This window comes from Mobula hypostoma, chromosome 9, assembly GCF_963921235.1.
Source record: "Mobula hypostoma chromosome 9, sMobHyp1.1, whole genome shotgun sequence".
NCBI classification, from domain to species: domain Eukaryota; kingdom Metazoa; phylum Chordata; class Chondrichthyes; order Myliobatiformes; family Myliobatidae; genus Mobula; species Mobula hypostoma.
In genome coordinates, this window is record NC_086105.1 from 112,118,368 (window position 1) to 112,144,799 (window position 26,432).

Genomic DNA, 26,432 nt, shown 5'->3' on the forward strand with positions numbered 1-26,432 from the left:
TTTGTAATTTGTAGCCTACATGCTTGCTACTGTTCGGAAATATAGCATCTTATAAGCAGCATTCACAGGACAAACAAAAATTAATCATAAACTATACAAAACTTTACATGAAAACAAAAAAGAACCAAAAATAGTCCATTTTAGTGCAAGATGGTCAAAGAGGTCATAATGTTGCAAAACTGTAGCGATTAGGGCTTTGCTGGTTGGTTCAAGAACCGAATGGTTGAAGGCAAGTTGCTGTTTTTGAACCTCGTAGTCTGGGACTTCAGGCTTTTGTAACTCTTACCTGTTGGTAGATATGTTTAGATGGCATGGTCCAGGTGATGGAGATCTTTGATGCTAGATGTTGCCTTCTTGAAGCAGCACCTCCTGTAGATAATGCCAATGGTGGGAAAGGATATTCCTGTGATGTGTTGGGCAGAGTTCATTACTCTCAGCATGCTCTTGCGTTCCTGTGCATTCCAATCTCCGTACCAGACCATAGAGTCATAGAACACTTCAACGCAGAAACAGGCCTCGGCCCAACTAGTCCAGGTCAAACTATTACTCTGCCTAGTCCCATCAACTTAAGTTGGCAGCTCATTCCACACTCTCAACGCCTTCTGAGGGAAGAAGTTCCCTTTAAACATAGAAACATAGAAAATAGGTGCAGGAGTAGGCCATTCGGCCCTTCGAGCCTGCACCGCCATTTATTATGATCATGGCTGATCATCCAACTCAGAACCCAGCCTTCCCTCCATACCCCCTGACCCCTGTAGCCACAAGGGCCATATCTAACTTCCTTTTAAACATAGCTAATGAACTGGCCTCAACAGTTTGTTGTGGCAGAGAATTCCACAGATAAATTCCACATTTCACCTTTCACCCTTAACCCATGCCCTCTAGTTCTGGTCTCACCCTATCTCAGTGGAAAAAGCCTGCTTGCATTTACCCTGTCTATACCCCACATAATTTTGTATACCTCGATCAAATCTCCCCACATTCTCTTTTGTGACGTGAAATTTCAGAATCAGAATCAGGTATATTATCACCAGCATGCGACGTGAAATTTGTTAATTTAGCAGCAGCATTCAATGCAATACATAATCTAGCAGAGAAAAAAAATAATAAAGTAAAAATAATAGAAATAATAAACAAGTATATCAATTACATATTTTGAATAGATTACTAAAAAAAGTGCAAAAACAGAAATACCATATATTAAAGAAAAAAGTGAGGTAGTGTCCAAGATTCAAAGTCCATTTAGGAATCTGATGGCAGAGGGGAAGAAGCTGTTCCTGAATCGCTGAGGATGTGCCGTCAGGCTTCTGTACCTCCTCCCTGATGCTAACAGTGAGAAAAGGCCATGCCCTGGGTGCTGGAGGTCCTGAATAATGGAAGCTGCCTTTCTGAGACACTGCTCCCTAAATATGTCCTGGGTACTTTGTAGGCTGGTACCCAAGATGGAGCTGACTAGATTTATAACCTTCTGCAGCTTCTTTCGGTCCTGTGCAGTAGTCCCTCCATACCAGACAGTGATGCAGCCTGTCAGAATGCTCTCCACGATACAGCTATAGAAGTTTTTGAGTGTATTTGTTGACATGGCAAATCTCCTCAAATAAAGTATAGTCGCTGTCCTGCCTTCTTTATAACTACATCGATATGTTGGGACCAGGCTAGGTCCTCAGAGATCTTGACACCCAGCAACTTGAAGCGGCTCACTCTCTCCACTTCTGATCCCTCTATGAGGATTGGTATGTGTTTCTTCGTCTTACCCTTCTTGGAGTCCACAATCAGCTCTTTCGTCTTACTGATGTTGAGTGCCAGGTTGTTGCTGCAGCACCACTCCACTAGTTGGCATATCTCACTCCTGTATGCCCGCTCGTCACCACCTGAGATTCTACCAACAACAACAGGGAATATGGGAATAAGGTCTAACCTGTTCAACCTTTCCATATAACTCAGGTCCTCAAGTCCCAGCAACATCCCTGTAAATTCTCTCTGCACTTTTTCAATCTTATTGATGTCTTTCCTGTAGGTAGGTGACCAGAACTGCACACAATACCCCAAATTAGGACTCACCAACATCTTATACAACTTCAACATATCATCCCATGATACAACCAGTAAGGTTACTTTCAACAGTACATCTGTAGTTCATTAGAGTGTTTGATTATAAGCTGAACCTTTTCAACCTCCTAAGAAAATAAAGACGCAAATATGCTTTCCTTATGATTGCATCTATGTGTTGGGCCCAGGACTGGTCATCTATTATGTTAACACCCAGGAATTAAAATCTGCTAGCTCTCTCCACTGCAGATACCCCAATGTACATCAGTGCATGCTTACCCTCCTTCCCTTCCTGAAGTCAACAATCAGCTCTTTGTTTTGCTGGCATTGTGTGAGAGATTGTTGTTGCAGCACCACTTGTACAGATGACTTACCTCACTCCAGTGTGCTACTCCTCATCATTTGTGTCGTCCAACGACAGTAGTGTTGTTGGTAAATTTGTAGATGCCATTGCAGCTGTACTTAGACACACGTTCATGTGTACTCAGAGAGTAGAGCAGGGTACAAGTTGCGTTGCTGATCAGCAAAGAGATGTTGTTACCAATCCTCACGATGGAATGACTTGCTTGTCCATTTGATTTAATTACATTAGGTCTAGGGTCACAGCCAGAAGGATAGTAGATTTGCAAAGGGATATGGATTGAGTGAGTGGCAAAAGACTGTCAAATGAAAATTAATGTGGGGAAATGTTAAAGCATACACTTCAGTAAGGGAAATCACAAGGCAGATTATTATCTTAATGGAAGAACACTGAAAGTGAGCGAAGTGCTCAATGCCAGTAACATCATCCTATATCCACTCTTCCTAAGAGTTCAAGGGTTGTGATATACTGACAATGATCACCTGCATGAATGAATTTTAATAGCAGTCTTTTACACAAGCTACTGATTGCAGCGCATATAGTCTGTCCAAAACCAATTGCATTCTTACATCAGTATAATGAAACTATGGACCTGCAGGTAGGAGTCAATTTTAGAAAACCTAGCACACTTATTTCTCAACATAGTCCCCTCCTACATTTACACACTTAGCCCAGCTGTCATGGAGCATACGGGTCCCTTCTTTGTAGAAGTGGTCTACAGCAGGGGTGATTAATAAGTTCGTGGCCTAGGGTAGACGGCGATGAGTTATATATCTCTCATTAGTTACATGCATGTGCAGTTCAACTCTGAGTGAAAATGCAGAAAGTTTGAAGTTAATAACTCATCTCCTTCTACCTTAGGCCACAAACTTATCAATCACTTGTGGACCACTTTCTGGAGGTCCAAGACGCCGACTTCTACAAAGGAGGGATCTGTATGCTCCACGACCGCCGGACTAAGTGTATAAATGTAGGAAAAATAAATGTGCTAGATTTTCTAAAATTGACTCCTTCTACCTCAGGCCACGAACTTATCAATCACCCCTCGTATATTAAGGACTTAGATGAAAGGACCAAACATATTGTTGCAAAACAAAAGCTAAAGATGCTGGAAATCCCAAACTACAGCATATGTCATAAGTCAGGCAGTATGTGTAATGAGAGAAACAGAGTTTTCAGGTTGATGCATGAAGAAAACCCATTAATCCGAAATGGATGTAGCAGAGCATCTTTAACTTGTTAATGATTTAGATACCCAAAGACTGATCTGAGTAGCCACTAATTATTTCCATAATTTATTAATTCTTACATTTCCAGACATATTTCTGAACATTGAACATGAATCAGAAAATTTGTGGATGACACAAGATTGGGAGTGTGGTAGAGTGAAAACAATCAAAGCTTGCAGCAGGATCTGGGCCAGCTGGAATTTAATAGACAAGGTGTCGCACTTTGGAGAACTGAGTGATAGGGTGATCTGGGACTGCAGATCAATAATTCCTTGTGAGTCATCACTCGCAGATAGGGTCATAAAAAGGGCTTCTGCCACATTGACCTTCCTTTATCAAAATAGGGAGTACAAGAGCTAGGATGCTATAGTGGTACAGTTTATTGATGAGGCATAATAGTATTGTGTTCAGTTCTGGCCACCCACCCACAGGAGAGCAGAGAAAATTCCAAGGATGTTTCCAGGACTGGAGGACCCAAGTTGTAGAAAAGATTCAAAACAGAATATGGGAGATTTGATAATACACTTAATTCTGTGGGGGTATGGGTGATGCAAATGCAGTAAGTTTTTCCCCCACTGAGATTGGGTAGGACTAGAACTAGATGTGATGGGTGAAAGGTGAGAGTTGAGGATGAACTTCATCTTGAGGCTGGTTAAGTGTTAAACAAGCTGCCATAAGATTTGCTGGATGTAGGTTAAATTTCAACATTTAAACAGAAGTTTGGATTAAGTATATGGAGGAGTATGGTCCAGGTGTAAGTCAATGGCATGGACTGGACAGTTCATCGTGGACCAGATGGGCCCTAAGGGCCTATTTCTGGGCTGTATAATGGATGATCATAATTCACACAAATCTAAAGGGTAAGGTGCATGGAAATAAAGGTGAAGATAAATGAAAAAAACCTGCTAAACTAGTGTAATAACTGAAAACATCGCTATTAAACTATGCTTTAGTGCACTTTGATTCATTGATTTATTTTTAATATGCTTACATTTTCCCCAACTTACCATGCTCTGAAACAGGCAATTAGAGAGATAGTGACATTTGTACACTTTTGTAATAGGTGAAAGTTTTAAAAAGCTTCTTGACCACAGGGAAGAAATAACCAGTTAATCTAATTAATTCTTAACTTTTACACTGTTTAGTTAGCATTTGCTAACTAAAACAATATTTCTGAATGAAATGGCAATTGATATTCTGTAATTAGGCCGTTTACTATGGGTCCATTAATTGGGAGTTAGAATTCTGCTTCTTAATCCCAATGATCTAAGGCCCAAACTTGCCTAGATCTTCAGGTGGGAAAAATACCAAGCCTTCAATGCTTGGAGAATTTAAAAAAATGCCTGGAGAAGTTGGTCAATTCAGCAGCAGCTGAACTCATTCCCCCTTCGAGAGGACCACAACCTTGACATTCAGTTAAACAAACCCCCAAACACTATGACCCAGTGAGTCAGGACCTTGTTTTAGCTCTTGGTAGGGGCACCCACACCAAACAGGTCAGAAGACAGACAAGAAGTCGTCCTCCAGGTTCAGCTCAGCTAACATTGACTGGTCAAAAGCAATTGTTACAGAAAGAGCAAGAACGTTTGTTACTGCCTTTCCGTAAGGAAGCTCATTCCCACGAAAGAACACTGCAGTGGAAACAATTACTGTGAAATCTAAATATTAAGACAGCATTGCCTTTTCACTCTTTTGACCATTAGTAAGAAGAAAGAAGTCACCCCTTTGGGGTAAAGCCCCACGTGAAGAATGATGCATCTTCTACTCTATTGCCACAGAAGGGCACAGCAATAGTACAACTTAATATGGAACAAAGTAGATTAAATAGACCAGCCTGCAAACAAACCTGCATAAGGAATTCAAGTCAACACAATAAGACAGTTGTCTTAAAAAACTGCACAAAACTATTTTCCATTTAAACATGTGCACTTTATTGTATTAGTCAGTGTAGGTCCCACAATCTGGCATCAAGTTTTAAATGGTTTGTTTTGTGCCCAGGGATGTAAACCTCACTTGTGTTGTATAAAGGTAAAGCTTTTGCATACCAAAATCAAAGAGGACCGAAAATTTAAGGCGGAAGAGTACAAAACGGGACATTTTTTCGGTTACATAATTTACATATAAGCAATACTACACACAAGGTTAAGTATTTGCTCCCACTTTTGGGCAGCCTTCACAGAGGCTTTATAACCTTAAGACAATGCAATCCTTTACATCAATATTTGGAATGCCTAATGTACAATTCAGTCCTTGAAACTCATCGCAGAACTTCTGGGATGCTTGTTGCCAAAAATACCACCAACACTTTCACTGTTCCAGTTTTTATTCCTGAGACAAGCACTAAAGCCATGCCAATTCATCTCGCGCAATCATTTGTGACAGTTACAGTCCACTTAAAAGCATTTACGGTGGACAATGGAAGGTCCAGACTCATCATACTCTTGTTTGCTAATCCACATCTGCTGGAAGGTAGACAGGGAAGCCAAGATAGAACCTCCAATCCAGACTGAGTATTTGCGCTCAGGTGGAGCAATGATCTAGAAACAAAAAAATTCATTAGTACACTTTGTTAATGGCTGACATCAGACAAGCTTTTCACAGCCATAAATTTTAACCAACACTATACATTTCCTCATGACTACACAAGATTCACAAGCCTATAATTACCTTGATTTTCATGGTGCTTGGAGCTAAAGCAGTGATTTCCTTCTGCATTCTGTCTGCAATACCAGGGTACATGGTGGTACCACCAGACAGGACAGTATTGGCATACAGGTCCTTCCTGATATCTACATCACATTTCATGATGGAGTTAAAAGTGGTCTCATGAATACCACAGGATTCCATACCTGTTGGAACAAATCATTTTAATTAGCAAATTAAACACCCAGCATCTTAATCAGCAGTACCCAACCACTAGGACATTTACTGCTTGTGTCAGTTCATTCACATACCCAAGAAAGATGGTTGAAAGAGCGCCTCAGGGCATCTGAATCGCTCATTGCCAATGGTGATCACTTGACCATCAGGCAACTCATAGCTCTTCTCCAGAGAAGATGATGAAGCAGCAGTGGCCATCTCTTGTTCAAAGTCCAGTGCAACATAGCAGAGTTTCTCCTTGATGTCACGGACAATTTCTCTCTCAGCTGTAGTGGTGAAAGAGTAGCCTCTTTCTGTCAGAATCTTCATGAGGTAGTCTGTCAAATCACGACCAGCCAAATCCAGACGCAAAATAGCATGGGGCAGGGCGTAACCCTCATAGATGGGCACAGTGTGGGTTACACCATCACCAGAGTCCATCACGATACCAGTGGTTCTACCAGAGGCATACAGAGACAGCACAGCCTGGATGGCAACATACATTGCAGGGGTATTGAAGGTCTCAAACATGATCTGTAAAAGATAGTGTGATGGTTATTGGCCAAAATTTCAAATGGAATACCAAAGAATTAGGGGCATCAACATGCTAAACTTTGAGACAGTGGTAGAGCAGAATCAGAAGTTAAGCATGCAATGATTTATAGCAAAATTACTACTCTAGATAAAGAGCTAGTCAAGACTCTTGCAATTATTTACAAGGACTTAAATCCCTCCTCCCTGAACTCCTGAAATAATGGAAACTAATTAAAGTCAATAAATACCCAAATTCAACCTGTTATACCAACAGTATGCAATTGAAGATTAGAATAGCACACAAAACATGCATAAGTTAATGGAACTCAAAAGTGAGAAAGCAAATGAAACCTTGCAATTTCCAGGAAAGAATGTCATCTTTGAAAGATTCCCTGTGAACAAGGATAGGAAAGAATGAAAGGGAGTTTTCAGAAAGAAAAGTAGAGGGCAACAAGGTGGTATAATGTGGTCATTTTCAATTTCAGTACCTGTGTCATCTTTTCTCTGTTGGCTTTGGGATTCAGGGGAGCTTCTGTAAGCAGGACTGGGTGTTCTTCAGGCGCAACTCTCAATTCATTGTAGAAAGTATGATGCCAAATTTTCTCCATGTCATCCCAATTGGTTACAATGCCATGTTCAATGGGGTACTTCAAAGTCAGGATTCCTCTTTTGCTCTGGGCTTCATCACCAACATAGCTATCTTTCTGTCCCATTCCAACCATCACACCCTAAAAAGAACACAGGGACATCTCATTAGTAACTAGTCGTCAAAGAAATTGTACCTTGAATGCAAGCAGTCATTCCTGTACCTGATGTCTTGGGCGACCAACAATGGAAGGAAAGACAGCACGTGGGGCATCATCTCCAGCAAAACCAGCCTTGCACATACCAGAGCCATTATCAACTACGAGTGCTGCAATTTCATCATCCATGGCTGTTTATTACCTATAAAAGGAATGTACAATGCTCAACGTTCCAATTCATAAAAACACAGGGAATATGCAGGGAGAAATTAATTTCTAGGTCTGAAAGATGTGCAATTGTTGCTCGATACTAAGTCAATCAGTGCCAGAGATGTAATGGTTACAAGAGTTCCTTCCCCACCCGAGTCCTCTTCGGAGTGTCTCCGCCCGGACGCATGCGCGCACGAACACTAGAGGGCGCTAGCACTGCAGCGCCAACGTTTAGCCGGCAGACAAAGGAACGCCGCCGACTGCCCCTCCTGTTGCCATAAAAGGCAATGCTTGTACCACTAGAAGAAAGCAGTGGATAAGATCCAACACAACCTGCTGCCACTCCCTAAACGGAACAAAGTCCTCGCACCACGGAGTACGCTGCCGATACTCAACGCCAACTCTCCCAAGTTAGAGAGAGATGATGCCGGAGAGCTAGAAGATTCCACGCCACCCCGCCCCCGCCTGGCCCGCTGAGGTATGTAGTTTTACCGGTTTGACGCATGCGCCGAACGCAAGGTTGCCGCCCGCCAAGCAGAGGTACCGTGATCTGTGCTACAGCAGCCGCCCGGCTAAGGGACGCACTGGTACGGAATGTTGACGCTTCGACCCGGTCGGGAGTCCAACCACCCCGCCGCAAGTCCTGAGGGAGAACCACGCCCAGACGTGCTCCGAGTGGGAACCGGCAGATGCATCTCACCGCCCGGCATATTACACCCATCCCGGTGGCAGCCGCCGCTGGATGGGCCAACCGGCAGCGGGCATTTAAACACCTCTTCCCCCCCCACACACACATCTTTCCGGCGCACAGCAGGCCGGATACCGTCACCAGTCGGTCACTCGCTCCGTGGCACAGACTCCCAGTGGCTGGCGCTTCCAGAAAGATCCATCATCCCGCCCCTCAGCCACTCTATCCGCCCGTCCCACCATCCCATATAATCCACACTTCAACGCCATTGTCAATGTTTTTCCCTCTCGTTAAGACTTCCATTATTCCCAGACTCCAGCTTTAATTCGTCCCCGTTAACGCAGCGCTTAGTTAATACCCACCTCCAATAACCCCTCCCGGGAACGAAATACTCCATGATACTCCCCTGGAATCTCTCCTTCTCCCCTCCCCACTATGTTTGTTCCTGCAATCCCACAAACCTTTTTTTCTAAAAAATGATCTTATTGATGGGATCTTTCTGTTGCATTTTGAATCCTTACCGTTGGTTTCCCTTCACAGGTGCAAGCCTGGCTTCGCAATCAGCCGGTGAGTTCAAACAAGCCTCAGAGTGCTGCGAGCCGGCGTGTCCGTCCCTCTTATACCGGCTCCGCGCGAGGGTCCCGCCCACACCCTTCTGTAACCATAAAAGGGAAGGTTTGCGAAAGCGCAGCATCTATTGGCTGAGCGTCACCACCTTTCCCCCTCCCCACCGGCAACTCCCTCTCTCACTCTAACTCCCTCCCTCCACCCCCACTCCTTCCCACCAGTGACCGGGCCGGGATCATTGCCCTTCTTCATGGCCACCCGCCTGCGATATCCAAGGCTCCTATTGCCACCCAATAGATACATACAAAATGGGAAGGGTCGGTTTTGCCCCTCCTTTTGTTGGTGCTTTTATTGTCATGTAGTTGCCTAATATGCAAATAGGTGGAAGCAGGATGCGTTAGAGTTTTAGCGAAGGTCAGTGCATAAATAATTGAGGGATGTAAAAACAAAGGAATCCCAAAGAAAGGGCGGTGTGAAACTGAACTTTTTTATTTCAGTATTGCAGACACGATGGACCAAATAATCTTACGGTGCAGTTCTCCCATTCCACGTTTGATAATCACAGATCACTGCGCCGCACTTGAGGAACTGAACAATCAGTCGGGGCTTATTGTAAAACATGGTAGTTTACTGAAATGGGAAACCGGTAATACGTAGTAAAATATTACTGTTTAGTCTCTTAACATTATTTACCTAAGGATAGTTTATAATCAGTGTAACAGGATAAGATTAACCCACTATTATATGTTTAATATTAAACTACTTATGATTCTTAATGCAATGTTTCTGTGGGGAAGATAAGCCACTACTTTATGCACTCTAGAATTGTGAATCTGTTAACCACTTGTCCTGTTGCAAAAGAGGAAATTGAGGGTAATTGTGACAACGATAAAACATTAGATATAATACATTAAATATATATTTGCTGAGTATCTGATCAGCAAAAGACCCTCAAATTTCGAATGAAGTGCAATCAAAAATACCTTGGCAATTGTTCGTTGTCACATCAAAATAGTGGGTGTGAAATTTTTAAAAATATTTTAATTATTATTAACATAGATGAGCGCTACTATCAATATTTAGATTAAAAAGTATTTGTGAGATAGCTGCCCACTTAAACTACTTGTAAGCAAGTATGCACAAAGATTTTTCAACAAGCTAATACTATCTAGTATTTATAACATTAGAGCAACCTAAAACATCAAATCCGGCATTGGCTTGGGTTCTATCTCCAATAATTATAGAGAAGTCAGTTGAAATAATTGTCAATTAAGAGAACCACTTGATTTATCAATACCAGGATGGACCATTTTCACTTCTACGCTAACTATGGACTTGGGTTTCTCAGCAAGAAAGTATGTTACAGATAATTGTGTAATCTGAAGCGTCTTTCTTGTCCTCAGGATGTTCCAGTGGAGTGCAGAAAGATAACTATCCCAAAGTTATTTGCAATCCATGTACAGTACATAAAGGGCAGATTGTAGTGTATCCATATTTGTTGACAATGCAAAGCTTGTTGGGAAAGTGAAATAGATTTGCTAGAAATATTTAGAAGGTCATGGAGCGTCCATGGGGAGAGGAACAGGGTTAATATTTCATGTTGTTGGCCTGTAATTTTATCTCATAATTACAATGATACAGAAAGAAGCCATTTAGCCCTTGCTGGCATCAAGAGGAGGCATCCTATTAGTTGCATCTTGCTTCTAATTTCCCTGAACCCCTACAAATGATTTTCTCAAACATGCGCTTTAGCTTCCCTTTTGCTTCATTTCGCCATTAAGTTTCACAAATAAGTGATTTGCTTGAGCCAGTTTACCATATAAGAGGAAACCAAAGCACCAAAAGGAAACCCACATGGCCACAGAGAGAACTTGCAAACAATGTGTAGACAAAATTGAACCACTATACCCAGATCTGAGGCACTGTGCCAATTATTGGAAAGCGAGCTGAAAGAAGACACGGTTTACAGAGAAGTGAAAAGTGGTCAATACCATAGTAGATGGAGCTTAAATAGGGAAAGGTGAAGAATAGGTAATAAACTAGTAAGTGTGGTGTACAAAGAAATCTGGGTTTGCAGGTATATAAAATGTAGAAAGTCAGCATCCAGGTACAGCAAATTATTAGGAAGGCAAATGGTAATATTAGGTCTTATTGTAAGGGTATTGAAGTACTAGTGTAAATAAACCATGGTGAAATTATAAGGGAATTTATTGAGATTACAATTGGACTGATATTTTATGTGGCCGAAGAAAGCTATTACGTCTGAGGCAAAGAAGGGTAGATGCACCAGGTTCATTCCTGAAGAGAAGGGGTGCTTCTGTAAGGGTAAATTGTGTGAGATGAGTCAATTAAATTTAAAGGAATGAGCGATAATCTTACTGAAGCATGAGATACTGTTAGGGACTGACTGGTAAATGCTGAGAGACTGCGTTTCTTCTCCCTGAAGTGTTTAGATCCAGGAATTGTTGGCTTAAGCAATGTCTTACTATATTTTAGTGATGTTTAAATGGTATCATTTATTGCCTAAGTGTTGTTTTCTAAAATCCCACAAAGACAATGATCTTCAGTTGCAAATGTTTTACACCAGTCTTGTTTACCTGTGCAATACTATCCTGTGTTATTTTTCATTCCTTGTTAGGCTGTGAACAGACACGCTTCTATAGTAGTTTCCACTCTACAATGAGCATACTTTATGCTACTGGGACAGGCTTCTGCATAAAGAATGATGATGCACTAATGGGAATCAGAAGTTTGAGAGAGTGCTCCTAATGCTTAGAATAACCTGGACAGGCTGGTAAAACAGTGCAAAGAGGCACAGAGAGTTGTCAGGCACTCAACCATTTTAGATAATTACAGTCAATGGCTGCCTGCAATTCCTATGCTGCTGTGTGCAAAAAGAAAAATAGACAAAGTCTTCTTTGCTTAGAAATGTAGTTCAGGTGATCTATCTGATGCAGGAATAAGAAGCCTTCTGTCAGATTTGCTAGAGATCAGCGCAGTGGTCTGGAATGATACTTAAGCTCAAAAGCTGAGAGTAGCAAAACATTGACCTCCATAGGAAAAGCATTTCAGATCCATGTGTGATCTTGCATTTCAGATTTATGAGGCTACAGATCTCAGGATGGATAAACAATGCAGTTTTTAACACTGGCCCTTTAGCATGGTTTCGGAGAAACAAGTTTGGTGAAAGCTGTTTGTTTTGTGGGTAAACAAAAAGTTATTTTTCAGAAAACCCTCCAGTGGTAGTGTCATATTACGTAGATTTCTCAGCCTCAGCGCCTGGTGGGAAATATGAACTTTGTTTTTTCAATCAGAACTTTCATTAGCATTAGAAACATCTCCTATAAACTCCCACAAATGAATTCAACAATAATGTAATAATGAAAATTTGTCCCCAACCTCACTTATAAGTTCACAAGTCTAACTGATAAGTAAATGTTATTCATCTATTTGAAAGATTAATACACCTGGGACGCAGTACTTAGTACTTTGCATTAATGTCTTGAGGCTAGAATGTTTCACTTCAATAACACAACCACATTCCTTTGGTTGGGGAATGTTTTCTCATCGCCCATTATCTACAGTTTTACTAGGTCTCCATGATGACACACTCAGTCATTTTCTGCTCTGATGGTAGGGATGGCCATGTAATTTCTCCTGAGGAATTTGGCACTTTGGTCCATGTTTGGATTGGATTGAAGTCTAGAGTCAAGTGGTCCTTTCAGATCCTAGCTAAGCAGAGGTGTGTAAGTTATCGGAAGTAAGTACTACACATCATATAGATTAGAACTTTGATGATTCAGAGTAATTAGCTGGATTGGATTTGTTGTACATTTTATGGATAGGGCATGTTGGACAATTTACCATATTGTTAGGGAGATGCCAGTGTTGTAATGACTGGCAGCTTAGTGCTGGACAGAAGTCTGGATGTTGTATATATAGTCACATAGTATGTGCCATATTCTGGGCATAGTGATTTCTCTCACTTGAAGATAATTGATCGAAGACTGGTTTATGTGATGGTGATGATTTCACAAGAAAGCTGAAAATGTTCAATGTTCAACGTAAAATTTATTATCAGAGTACATACATGTCGCCACATACAACCCTGAGATTCTTTTTCTGTGGGCATACTTAGTAAATCTATAGAACAGAAACTGTGAACATCAGGAACTGTAAACAAACTGCAAATGCAGGTATTAATAATAAATAGCAATAAATAATGAGCATGAAATAACAATATAACCGGGTCCTTAAATGAGTCCATGAATGAGTGTAGCTCTCCCCTTTTGTTCAAGAGCGTGATGGTTGAGTGGTAGTAACTGTTCTTGAACCTGGTGGTGTTGGTCCTGAGGCACCTGTACCTTCTTCCTGATGGCAACAGCGAGAAAAGAACATGGCCTGGTTGGTGAGGATCTTTGATGATGGATGCTGCTTTTCTATGGCAACATTTCATGTAAATGTGCTCAATGGTTGGGAGGGTTTTACCTGCGATGTACTGGGCTGAATCCACTACCTTTTGTAGGATTTTCTACTCAAAAGCATTGGTGTTCCCATACCAGGTCATAATGCAGCCAGTTAGCACACTTTCCAGTACACATCTATATATGTTTGCAGTGGATCATTTATTTGGTACTTGTAGTTGAAGAAGATTGAAGACACTTCAGCTTTTTCATAGGTCATGTGCTGAGACCCACTACCATTGAGGATGTAGATGTTATAGAATCTCCGTAAGTCATAAGCTATTTAGCTGTTCACTACTATTGATGACTAGATTTGGAAAGGCCACGGAACTTCTATCTAATCTGTTTGTGGATTATTTAACTATGTCTGTTGCATGCAGTATTTGTTATTGAGCATATGTGTTGTCTTCTGTGCCAGTTTCACCGGCTGGGATCTCACTTTTAAATATATTTGGCACTACTCCCAGCGTGCGCTTCTGATACATTATAGAAAAAGGATTTGTCCCTGGTTTGAAAGTAATGGGTATCATTCTGTTGTTGATCTAATCTCTAGTATAACCAATTTAGACAGCAGTGTGCAGATGTATATGAGGAGCACTTTCGAAGGTCATCTGGACAGGAGTTAATTTTTGATTTTTGTTGCCTTCCGTTTGGGGGAGTTTCATGGGGAAATGCTTATGAAATTCCTGATAAAGTCAGAAATTCAATCTTGTGTTGGTGCTGGGTGGTCCATCCAGTCTCACTTTCATTCTCTTTTGAACAGCAGTTTTAAAGCAATTGGCTGTTTATATAGCATTTTATAGGATAATAAGCATCAATAGAGGGTGGATCCATGTCAGTGTTTTGTATCCATTTAATTTTCTCATTTAAATTTATCAGCCCAGACCTCTAATCTCTTTTTCCCTTGCATGCTTATGCAGCCTGCATTTAAATAGTATTTACTTCAACCATTCCTTACTTGACTGAATTTCCGACCAGATTTCTTGTTGAGTGTCATAAATTGATGGTCTCTATTTATGTCCCTTTTCAAAAGCAGAAATGCTTTCTCTGATTCCCTTCTCTGAAGCCATTCGTAATTTTGAACACCTCCTTTGGTCTTTTTCATAGAGGAGAGATCCAGTGTATCCATCCCTTCCTGATATGTTTATCCTTGTATTTCTGGTATTATCTTTGTAAATTGCACTGAATCACAAAATTATTGCAGCATGGAAGGGGGTGATCTATCCTACCAGATTATACTGGATACATGTTGATTATTTCCCCTACCTTGTCACCATATATCCCTGCAATTTCTTTTTCAAATACTTGTCCAGCTCCCTATTAAGCACTGCAATCAAATCGGCCATTTCTACCAGTCTAGGCAGTGTATTCAGACCTTTAACCATATGTGCATGCATGCATAAAATTGTATGTATCAGTTTTGGTTCTTTGTCAACACCTTCATTATACTTTCCCTGATTTTTGATCCCTTCACCAAATGAAGCACCATTCCTACTTCCAACCAATTTAAAGGCATGAAGAGTACAGACAGAATAACTTACTCTGTTCCATGAATCTATCCATAGAACTATAGTACCCTATCTCCAGAATCATTATCCTTAATCTCTTCTCTCCTCTTCATTAGATTAGATTAGATTATGAGGACACGCAGTCCTCTTTTATTGTCACTTAGTACTGCATGCATTAAGAAATGATACAATTTGTTCCTCCAGGATGATATCACAGAAACACAAGACAAACCAAGACTAAAAAAACCTGACAAAAACCACATAATTATAACATATAGTTACAACAGTGCAAGCAATATCGTAATTTGATAGAAGAACAGATCATGGGCATGGTAAAAAAAAAGTCAAAGTCTCGCGAAAGTCCCATCATCTCACGCAGATGGTTGAAGGAAGAAAACTCTTCCCGCCATTAGCTTCCAGTGCCGCAAACTTTCCGATGCAGCATCCTGGAAGCACCCGACCACAGTCTGACTCCAAGTCCGTCCAAAAACTTCGAGCCTCCGACCAGCTCTCCAACACCGAGCACCATCTCTGCCGAGCGCTTCGACCCCAACCCCAGCAACAGGCAATAGGCAAAGCCAAGGATTTGGGGCCTTCCCCTCCGGAGATTCTGGATCGCACAGTAGCAGCGGCAGCAAAGCAGGCATTTCAGAAGTTTCTCCAGGTGTTCCTCCGTGCTTCTCACGTCCGCCTCCATCAAATCAGGACTGTGCACAACCCCTATTTAACAAATACGATATCAATTTGGAGCGGCTGCGCACGCTGTGCCGCACTGCCATCTTCTCCTCTCATTTCATAACACTAAATTTCATCTACTACCTTTCAGCTAAAACCACCAGTTTGGTTATATCTCCAGTTCCATTGCTGTTCTGCTCATAGTTCATTCAATATACCTCCAAGTTCTGCAAATTTGGAAATTCTGCTCTGTGTTATTAATTTATAATAAGTATTATTAATGTATAAATCATAAATTTATATTAAGAAGACCAGTGGTCCTAGGAAACTACAATTTACTCTTGTCCAGCATGAAAAATAACCTTCAGTACTCTTATATAGCCATTCCATCTGCCCTAACACTTCTTGTTGTATGACCTTTAGTTATGATTACAGCTTATTTTGTGGCACATTAACCAACTCCTTTTTGACAAACGTATAACAAATTTCTCTCACCAATCCTCTTTGCTACTTCATTAAAAATTTAGATTTGATTAGCCTTTAAACAAACCACAGTTGGGTGATTCTGCCTTGATTATTGTTGTTAGAACTTCTCCATTGTTATGGTTAATTGATTGGTCTGCAGTTTGTTCCCTGTATTTTTTTGAACAAGGGTCTTAACATTTGAAGTTTCAGTAGTACTATCTCTGAATCTCTAGAAGAGAAGTTTAGCAAATTGCAGCCAGGGTTTTTGTAATTCCATCTCCCCACCCCCCACCCCTGCATGCCATATCACACCATACACGGCAACCTATATAGCATCTCATAAGAAGCAGGTCTAAGTACAGCTGGACTTTCTGGTAGCTCCTCCTTATCAAGTTTTATCAATTCCAGAATCTCAACCATATCTCTATCTTAACTTTAAATTGATTGACTAAATTGTCCTGCAGTATTCTTCTTGATCAATACTGCCACTTCCTCCAGTTCCCCCTTCCCAAATATCCTGTAACTAAGAATATTTACTGTATTTTTTTGCCAGCCTGTTGTTGGCATGGAATTGTGATCCCATCTGGTAAATTTTGCCTGCAACTCACCAGTCGGGTTCAGTATGCTTCTTAGGTTTGGAATATATGTACATAAATCATCTTAGATTTTCTTGTATCCTCATTATCTGATCCAATATAAAACACTAATTATCTCCTCCAATCCTTTTTGCGCCTGATTTTCATTTACCTCCTCATTATTGACTGTTATCACCTCAATTTGATATTATCTACAATTTAGAAATTATAGTTTTGATTCCACAATCTAAAGCTTCAATGTAAGTTGTGAACTACCATTTACTGTGGTTGGCTATCCACTACTCCCATGAGAACTCTATTCTGTTACTTGTCTCTTAATTCGGCATTCTGTGATCTCAATCTATTATGGAGTACCTTATCGAAGTTCCTTTTTATCCTAGATAACCGTGTTCATTAGTCATTATTAAACCTTTCTGCAAATTGTTTTATTCTGGTAAGGATTCTATTACTTATACTACTATTGAAGTTAAACTGACTGATTTTTAATTCCTTGAACATTAATCCTCTTATTCATTGAAGGTATTACATTAGCTATCCCTCAGTCATCAGGCATGACCCCTTAGACAAATTATTAAATATTTGCAGTAGTTCATCTTTTATCTCTAATCTAGATTTTTTGTAAATACATGGATGTAATCTATTTAATTCAGGGATTTTATCGTCTTTGATTTTGACCAGTAATCTGTGACTAATTATTTAATATATCCCCTCTTCCTATTAGGAATGCACTCATTTCTTCATCCAACGTCATGCCCACCTGTTCTTTCTCCATAAAGAGAGAAGAGATAAAGTTAGCATTACTTGTCACATGCACATCGAAACATACAGTGAAATGCATAATTTGCAACAATTCAAATTAGCAAGGATTGTGCTGGAAACAGCTTGCTGGTGTTGACATGGTTCTGGCACTAACACAGCATGCCCACAACTTACTAACCCTAACCATATGTCTTTGAAATCTGGGAGGAAACTAGAGTACCTGGAAGAAAGCCACGTAGTCACAGAAAGAACATATAAAGTCATTATACTCAGGGTAGGAATTAAACCTAATTTGGTGATTGCTAGCACTATAAAATGATCACATTAACCACTATGCTACCATGCCACCCCACGATAAAATAAATACCAAAACAAAATAATGACTTAATATTTCTCACATCTCCCTACCTAATATCTGTGGTATTATCCTTAATGGCCTTGTTTCTTTTTCTATCCCAACCTAATTTTTAATGTGTCAATAAAGCCATTTACTTTTTGCGTTCTGTTCCTTGATGCTTTAATTTTCTATTTACTCTTTGTCAGCCCATTATTTTCTTCTTACTTTTTTCTTCCTCACTTCATATTTTCTTTGAAGCCAAATTTGTCCTCGCGATGTCTTATACAACTTCAACATAACATCACAACTGCTGCACTCAGCACTTAAGATTTATGAAGGCCAATGTGCCAAAAGCTCTCTTTACGACCTTATCTACCTGTGAAACCACTTACAAGGAATTATGGATCTGTATTTCCTGATCTCTTTGTTTCACCATACTTTGTTCCATAATACTCTGCCATTCACTGTGAATTTCCTATGCTGGTTTGTCCTCTCAAAGTGCAACACCTCACACTCGTCTGCATTAAATGCCTTTGCCATTTTAGCAGCTTGTGCAGATCCTGCTGCAAGCCTTGATAGTCTCCCTTGCTGCTTACTGCAGCTCCAATCTTGGTATCATCCAAAAATTTGCTGATCCTGTTTACTACATTATCATGCAGATCATTGACATAGGTGACAAGCAGCAATAGACCCAGAACAGATCCCTGTGGCACACCACTAGTCATGGGTCTCCAGTCAGAGAGACAACCATCTACTACTATTCTTTGGCTTCTCCTGCTAAGTCAATGTTGAATCCAATTTACCACTTCATCCCTAATGTCAAGCTAGTGAACTTTCTTGACCAGTCTCCCACGTGGGACTTGGCCAAAGGCCTTGCTAAAATGCATGTAGACAATGTCCATTGCCTTTCATTTATCAACTTTCCTGGTAACCTGCTTGAAAAACTATAAGCCTGGTTAGAAATTTAATTGCACATTTTACTAAAGAGTTGAGTTGAAAGTTTACACTTCCACAGTGGAACACAAAATTGTGCCTTCAGATGAATACACTCCAATATTTAACCACTATGTTACGTATCCATTAATATTTGTAGCATCTATCTTTTGCCATCTTGTTACAGTTGAATTGAGTTATTTAATAAATAGGTTATTTCTGGTAAATTGTGTTTGTTAGTTGCGCTCAATAAGGAGTTGAAATATTAATTTCTTGCTCAACAATGTGTTGGATCAAACAGGGAGAATATCAACAGCTGCAGATTCAGATTTATTTATCACATGTACATCAAAACAGACAGTGAAATGCGCTGTTTGCGTTAACAGCCAACACTACTTAAGGACGTGCATGGGGTCAGTCTGCAAATGTCACTACACATACCAGCACCAACATAACATGCTCACAGTATTCAGCAGAACAACATAAGCAACATCAACAACAGCAGAACAAGCTACTTTCCCCACCACCCACCACCCCCCCCCCGCACTTGCACACACTGATAGGCTTCCAACCCTGGACAGGCCCCCTCTAGACCTCCGACCTCCAGTTGCTGGCTTGGATTTGCAGACATCAGACCCCTGATATCTGACAAGCCAATGCAGAGAAATTGACATTCGGGCTTCGACTTCCATACTTGAGGCCTCTGGACTTCGTGATCCTCTGGATATTGACTCCAGGACTTGATCGTGGCACTTTGACCTTTGGGCCTCAACCACCAGATTCACACGACCCTTGGACCCTGGAATTCACCGATCTGCGGGATGTTCAGCCCTCGTGCCATCTGCTTGCACGGATCTCCAACTGCAGGACTTGTTGACCTAAGGCAGTCACTGACTCTTGATTTCAGGACCTACCGACCTCACTCCTTGACCACATGGATCACTGTTCTTCATCCTCAGCATCTGCCGACCAAACCTCCACCCTCGGGGACTGCTGACCTTCAAATGGTCACTCTGACCTCGAGGGCCTGCCCCTGACTCTACATTTACTGTTCCTGACCTCTAACTTTCTCTCATCCCCGTCTCTAAACCTTAACCTAACACCCAAAATCGTCCTTACAAATCTAAAAAACAATTAAGTCTGAGTCACTACCTCCATTGACATCACAACTCAACGCCATCTTAATTGGAAACCATCCACTGCTGTCACTGTGCGGAGTTTTGACTCTGAGAAGAGAGTTTTTCACTCAAGACTATCCACTCATTAGGGACCAAAGTGACCTGAGGACCTAACTTATTTCTGGCCCTTGCAACTTCCTTCCACAACAGGAAAACATGCTTTTTGGTGGCTGTTAAGGTGATAATCATTATTTTACCACTGAAACATCCCAGGGTGCAACTCTAGAAAGCTTATATCATGCAGTCAGCAATATGTAAGCGTACCAAGAGGGATCATTCCAAGGAGTCATTTTGATTTTTAATGAGTGCCAACAGTGAAGGTGAAACACCAATAGCTGGCAACTCTGTGTAGAATGCTGCTGATTGCAATCATGGACAGCTGGCCTTTTGAATGGCAAGTTTCGTTCACTACCAATCCCATCTCATGGTATATATCTTCCAGAGGGATATCATCATCAAAGGTAACTTCATTTTGATTGAGTAATAACAGTCAGAATGACCCTGAGAGTCTACCCATATGTAATTGACTGAAGTAGCTGTGTTCTGCAGTTGCCTTGACTTGTAATTGCCTGTGGTTCACTAAGGGGTACAAGTGAAAAACAATTACTCTGTTCTAATGAGTCTCCAGTTTCTCTATACAGAATCTAAATTGCCTGCTTTTTTATTTCCCACTTATTTCCATCACCATCCACATGTAGGCCACAATGTTGGTGCTTCCTTTTGCTACATAGAGAGTTTTAGGTGGCAAAGAGGTGAGTTTATATTTTCAGCTTCTACATGCAATGTGTATGAAAAAGTTAATCACTTAAGTATTATTTGAAGAAGTGATATTAAGCAGTTAAGTGGTAATTGAAAGAGCAAGTGGAAAGTAAGTGCTGTAAGTAGAAACAATGAAGGTAGTGAACAGATAGATAGAAGTGTGTACGATGGATTCCAGTTGAGCCAGCGGTTAATTAGGGAAACCACTTATTTGGGACAACTCTTAAAGAACAAAAATTAATAATGAAAATAGCCAGAATTCCCTTTGTTTATTTGGGCCATTATGCTGCTTAATTGGGGCAAGAGACTGTTACCGAACAATCTCTAACTAGCATCAGACAAACGCACTTGTGTGGCCAATAGACACTACACAGTGCTTTGAGCGAACAGTGTTTAAATAGTGACAGATGTGTGTGCTTGTGTTCAAAAAACAATGATTTTTTTATCACCGATAGTCATGAGAAATAAGCAGTAAGACAATTCAGAAATGTTTTGCTCACTGTGATTTCAAGCATTCAAGTTTGTAGCTGTCAAAAACAGCCTGGAGTGAAAATGAAATGATCTCACTATTTCAACAAGTTAGGAACTATGAAGAATTTGATGTTATTGATAGTCATCTTGAATATTACAATGAAAATGAAGATTTGGAGGATGTAATTGTCGAAAGCATTGTCTGAAGGCAGTCCGTTATCTGCACTGACTTTGTTCATTTACAGTCAATCAAAAGTATTCGCCAGTGTACGCTGGATGAATCCCTCCATCAATAACTACTAGAAACTAATAAAGTCTAATAGTACTATAACAGTATTGATGGTGTTCTAATTTGTCCTGTATTTCATTTAAATACGTCATTTTTTTTCTTCAGTTAAATGGCAGTTTGACTTTTTTTATACTTTTTAAACTATTTCCATGAAACTTCAGCTAATTGGAGCAGCAACTTAATTTGGCCAAAATATTCTGGCACTGTATCTCAAATGGATGCAAGACGTAGCATAGAGTTCACTTGTGGTAAGATTGCTTATAGTTGACAAAGATAATGTACTAACCAGTTTCAATGACACTTACAAAGAACAATTATTTCCATGGGTGATGTGAGGTCATTGAGGCTCTATACTTAGAATCCAGATCTTTCGTGGGATTGATGCCCCTTTCACTTGTTTCCTAAGCCATTTGAAATTATGCACATTTAAAGAAACCAGTAACATCCTTCTATGTATAAGGAAGGCCTCTCCTTTTTTTCTCACCTTTGGCTGTAACACCTTCAGAGAGAGGCAACTTCAATTCCTCATTGCAGCCAAGTTCACAATCTGGCATTAAGAAGAATTGCAGCTGGAAAGAGCAATAAACCCTTTCAGTGGTTGCATATGCCTCTTAGCTGCTTTAGTTATTTACAAAAAGGTGTGCAAAGTGTCACCTTTGAACAAAAGCTCCAAAGCACCAATCAAATCCCCGATGTCTGCCATTCAAGAACACAGGCATATGGGGACACAGTCATCTACTAAATCCCTTACATGTCACACACCATCCTGAATCGGAAATAAATCGCTACTTATTCATCATTACTGGTCTAAACCTTGGAATTTCTATCATCATTCTAAGCATGCCCAAGGAATGGCTGCATTACTTCAAGAAGTTGACTCACCAATACTGTAAGGGCCATCGGGGAGGGGTAAATAGTCTTGCCAACAAAGCTGCAACCTGAATAATGAATAGAAGCAAATTCCAGCAAATCCCAAGAAAAGTATTCTTCTTGCCAAAACTTAATAAAAACCACAAAATTTGGGGGAGAGGTTTCCAGCAGTTCTTTTAAAGTGAATGATACACACAAAAGCCATGAAGCCTCTTTAGTATTCTATGTGTGATTGCTGGTCAGCTGACAGCAAAATACTTGCAAACTGATTCTGGCGGGTAAATGAATGCACCATTTCTAAAGCTTTTGTTGCTAAACATCGAAATGAGTGGCTGACAAAAATTCCTCTTCGCTCATGTTCACTCCATGTGGCAGCCTCAGCAAAACTAAAAGCAAGCATTGATGTGTATACTTTGAGAATTGAAAATACTGTATGTTGTCAGACAGAGGAGAAGGACAGATGATCACCAAGCATTCATGGTAGCCAAAGCATCATGACTTGACAATTCCTCCCACCCACAATCTTAAACCCGCCCACCCATGTGACCTCCCTGGCTAAGGCCAAATCCAAAGAAAAAGCAAGTACCAAGGGAAATAATTCTCTGGAAAATTCCCCTAGGCGATCAAAATTAGTTTAGAAGATCACGTGGACAATGTGATTTCTGTTAATTCTGCAAGAGTACTATAACCACTAGCAGAACTGTATTCCACAATCTACAGTGTCAGTACTGGATATAAACCAATTTGCTTACAGGCTTCCAGTGCTCAGTTTTACTAATACAATAATAGAAAAATTGCAGCAAGATTTGAATGTTCCCTAGATGCATACTGCAACTGTAAGAGAGGTGAGTGTTCAGTGAGTGATGAAAAAAACATTTAATATATAAAATCAATAAAATTCATCTGTCTGTTTTTCAAAGTAATTCAAAACTGGCTTCATGTTGCTCAGGAATTTAAACTAATTGACATCAAAGCCCTAACATGGAAATGCACAAATACAGGATATGAACTGGAGACACTGGTGAAACTCTTTCTTTATATGGACTTTTTTAAAAGTTGTTTTCTTTTGAAAAAGAGGCGGTGGTGTGAAGTACATCGGCCAATCAATATCATCAAAGAACCAGAAGTTCTTTCAAGCAGAAACTCACATCCTGTGGTAATGAAATTTTCAGCTCAGGCAGGGATACAATATCCTCTCATGATCTCTTGGAGAATGGAAACCTTAACTTGCTATTGTGCCTCTTATTTCTAAATTTTGTTTTAATTACGGCTTTATAAGAATTGGGCTTTTTAAAATATTATTGCACATGTTACTAGAAATAGCCTATAAAATGAGAGAATCACTCAGTCTTGTTGCAGGGGCATATAAATACCAATGCTCACAAATTGTTCAAAGGGCAATTAATTTATAAGTGATCAACATTGAAAGTAACTATAAATAATAACTGGAAAGTGCCGTTATTTAAACCTATTTCATAAAGCATTCCAGCTCTGTTTTTTTTAATTTTTGAAATAAACTATTTTGATTTTCTATAATTTTATATTTGCAAAGCTTGTCTTGTAAAATTGCAATCTTTTGCATGAATTTTACAAATGTCTAATAAGATTATGCATGTTTAAACCACTTCCACTGTATTTAATAGGTTAGTACTTTAATGCTTTTTACATTGTGCAGCTCAGCTGTTTCCTTTGTATTTGTGTTAAAAGAACAAAGTTCAAAGTAAATTTATTATCCAAGTACATGTATATTACCATATACAACCCTAAGATTTGTTTCAACACACTCAAAATACTGGAGGAACTCAGCAGGTCACACATCATCTATGGAATTAATAAACAGTCGACATTTCAGGCTGAGACCCTTCTTCAGAACTGGAAAGGAAGGAATCTGATATGGGAGGAGAGTGGACCATAGGAGAACGGGAAGAAGGAAGGAATCCAGAAGGAGGTGGCAGGCAAGTGAGAAGATGTAACAAGCCAGATTGGGGAATAGAAGAAAAGGGGAGGGTGAGGGAGATTTTTTTTACTGGAAGGAGAAATGGATATTCGTTCCATCGAATTGGAGGTTACCCAGACAAAATATAAGGTGTTGCTCCTGCTCTCCGAGGGTGGTGTCATCTTGGCACAAGAGGAGGCCATGGACCAATGTGTTAGAACAGGCGGAGGAGAGATTTGTTTTCTTGTGGGCATACTTAGTAAATCCAAGAACCATAATAGAATCAATGAAAGACGGCACTCAACAGGACAGATAAGCAATCAATATGCAAAAGACAACAGACTGCAAATACAAAAGACAGTAAAGATAAGCAATAAATATTGAGATCTTGAGGTGAAGTGTTCTTGAAAGTGAGTCCATAGGCTATGGGAACAGTTCAGTGATAGCGCATATGAAGTTGAGAGATATACCTGTTCCTGAACCTCGTGGTGTGAGTCCTGAGGCTCCTGTCCCTTTTACATAATTGGCAGCAGTGAGAAGAGAGCATGACCTGAGTGGTGCGGTCTCTCATAATGGAGGCTGTTTTCTGCAACAGTGCTGCATGTACTCATGATAGACTGAGTCGTATCCACTACTTGTAGGATTTTCCATTCAAGGGCATTGGTGTTTCCATACCAGGCCATGATGCAACCAGTCAATATACTCTCCACCACACATCTATAGACGTTTGTCAAAGTTTTTGATGTCATGCAGAATCTTTGCAAACTTCTAAGGATGTAGAGGTACTGCCAAGCACTGTTCGTAATTCTCCTTACCCAGGACAGATCTGCTGAGAAAAAATAACAGTGGAATTTAAAATTGCTGACCCTCTCCACCTTTGATTCCTCCAATGAGGACTGGCTCATGGAGCCTCCAGTTTCGACCTCCTAAAGTCAATAATCAGCTCTTTGGTCTTGCTGACATTGAGAGGTTGTGGTTGCAGCACCACTCAGCCAGATTTTCAGTCTACCTTCTTTCTGTATGCTGATTCGTCACCACATTTGATTCGGCCTATTACAGTGGTGACATCAACACTCAGATACAACATTGGGGTTGTGTTTAGCCACAAAGTCATAAGTGTGAAGTGAGCAGAGCGGGATGCTAAGTACACAGACTTGTGGTGCACCTGTGCTGATGGAGATTGTGGAGGAGATGTCGCTGCAAATCCAAACTGATTGGGGTCATCAAGTGAGGAAATCAAGAATCCAATTGCACTTATTGAGGCCAAGGTCTTGAACCTTGTTCATTTTTTTTGAGGGGATGATAGTGTTGAATGCTCCTGATGTAGCATTCTTTGCCGTCCTGGTGTTTCAGGGTTGAGTGAAGAAGTGCTGAAATGGCTTCTGCCGTGGGCCTTTTGTGCCAGTAGGCAAATTGGAGTGGATCCAAGTCGTTTCTCAGGCAGGGTTGCTATGTTTCATCACCAACCTCTCAAAACACCTCATCACAGCAGATGTAAGTGCTACTGGACGATGATTATAGAGGCAAGTTACCACACTCTTCTTAGACACTGTTATAATTGAAGCAGGTGGGTACTGCTGAAGCAAGAGGTTAAAGATGTTGATGAACACTCCAGCCAGTTGACTCCTTTAGTGTTTGGCCCAGTGCTTTCTATGGGTTCACCCTCCTGAAAGGTGCTGCCATGTCGGCCTCAGAGACTGAATTCACAGGGTCATCGGGGGCTGTGGGAGTTTATGAAGGTTCCTCCATGTTTTGTCGGTCAAAGCAAGCATAGAAGACATTAAGTTCATCTGGAAGCAAAGCAGTATATGTTATTTTAACCATAAACATGTTTTTCAACATTATTTTCATTCACTAAGAAAGTATGTTATTTTTGCATACCTGCACTCATACATATGTTGTATAGACACAAAAACACAGCAGTGATGAAGGATATTAGCTCCAAGGACTCTG

General features: G+C 40.5%; 1 protein-coding gene and 1 long non-coding RNA gene across 2 annotated transcripts in view; one reads left to right on the forward strand and one right to left on the reverse strand.

Moving 5' to 3' along the window:
* Nucleotides 1-5,546: 5,546 nt before the first annotated feature.
* On the reverse strand, nucleotides 5,547-9,338 carry LOC134351961 (actin, cytoplasmic 2). Its single transcript, XM_063058931.1, has 6 exons — nucleotides 9,195-9,338; nucleotides 7,842-7,977; nucleotides 7,521-7,760; nucleotides 6,594-7,032; nucleotides 6,307-6,488; nucleotides 5,547-6,176 (listed from the first exon to the last, which is right to left on the reverse strand). Exons 2-6 carry the CDS (start codon nucleotides 7,962-7,964, stop codon nucleotides 6,033-6,035), a joined length of 1,128 nt encoding a protein of 375 aa, XP_062915001.1. The 5' UTR covers nucleotides 7,965-7,977; nucleotides 9,195-9,338; the 3' UTR covers nucleotides 5,547-6,032.
* LOC134351962 (uncharacterized) overlaps nucleotides 7,984-26,432 on the forward strand; it is an 88,085-nt gene continuing 69,636 nt past the window's right edge. The window contains exon 1 of the long non-coding RNA XR_010019319.1: nucleotides 7,984-8,463. This is a non-coding gene — a long non-coding RNA (uncharacterized LOC134351962). The remainder of the gene's footprint in view (nucleotides 8,464-26,432) is intronic.

Bases quoted from the DNA above. Each gene is read 5' to 3' on its own strand.
- LOC134351961 (XM_063058931.1), bottom strand. From the start codon at position 7,964: ATGGATGATGAAATTGCAGCACTCGTAGTTGATAATGGCTCTGGTATG. The intron at 6,489-6,593 runs GTATGTGAATGA...TTGTTCCAACAG, and splicing joins CTTTCAACCATCTTTCTTGG to GTATGGAATCCTGTGGTATT. The intron at 6,177-6,306 runs GTAATTATAGGC...TTTTGTTTCTAG, and splicing joins CAAGCACCATGAAAATCAAG to ATCATTGCTCCACCTGAGCG.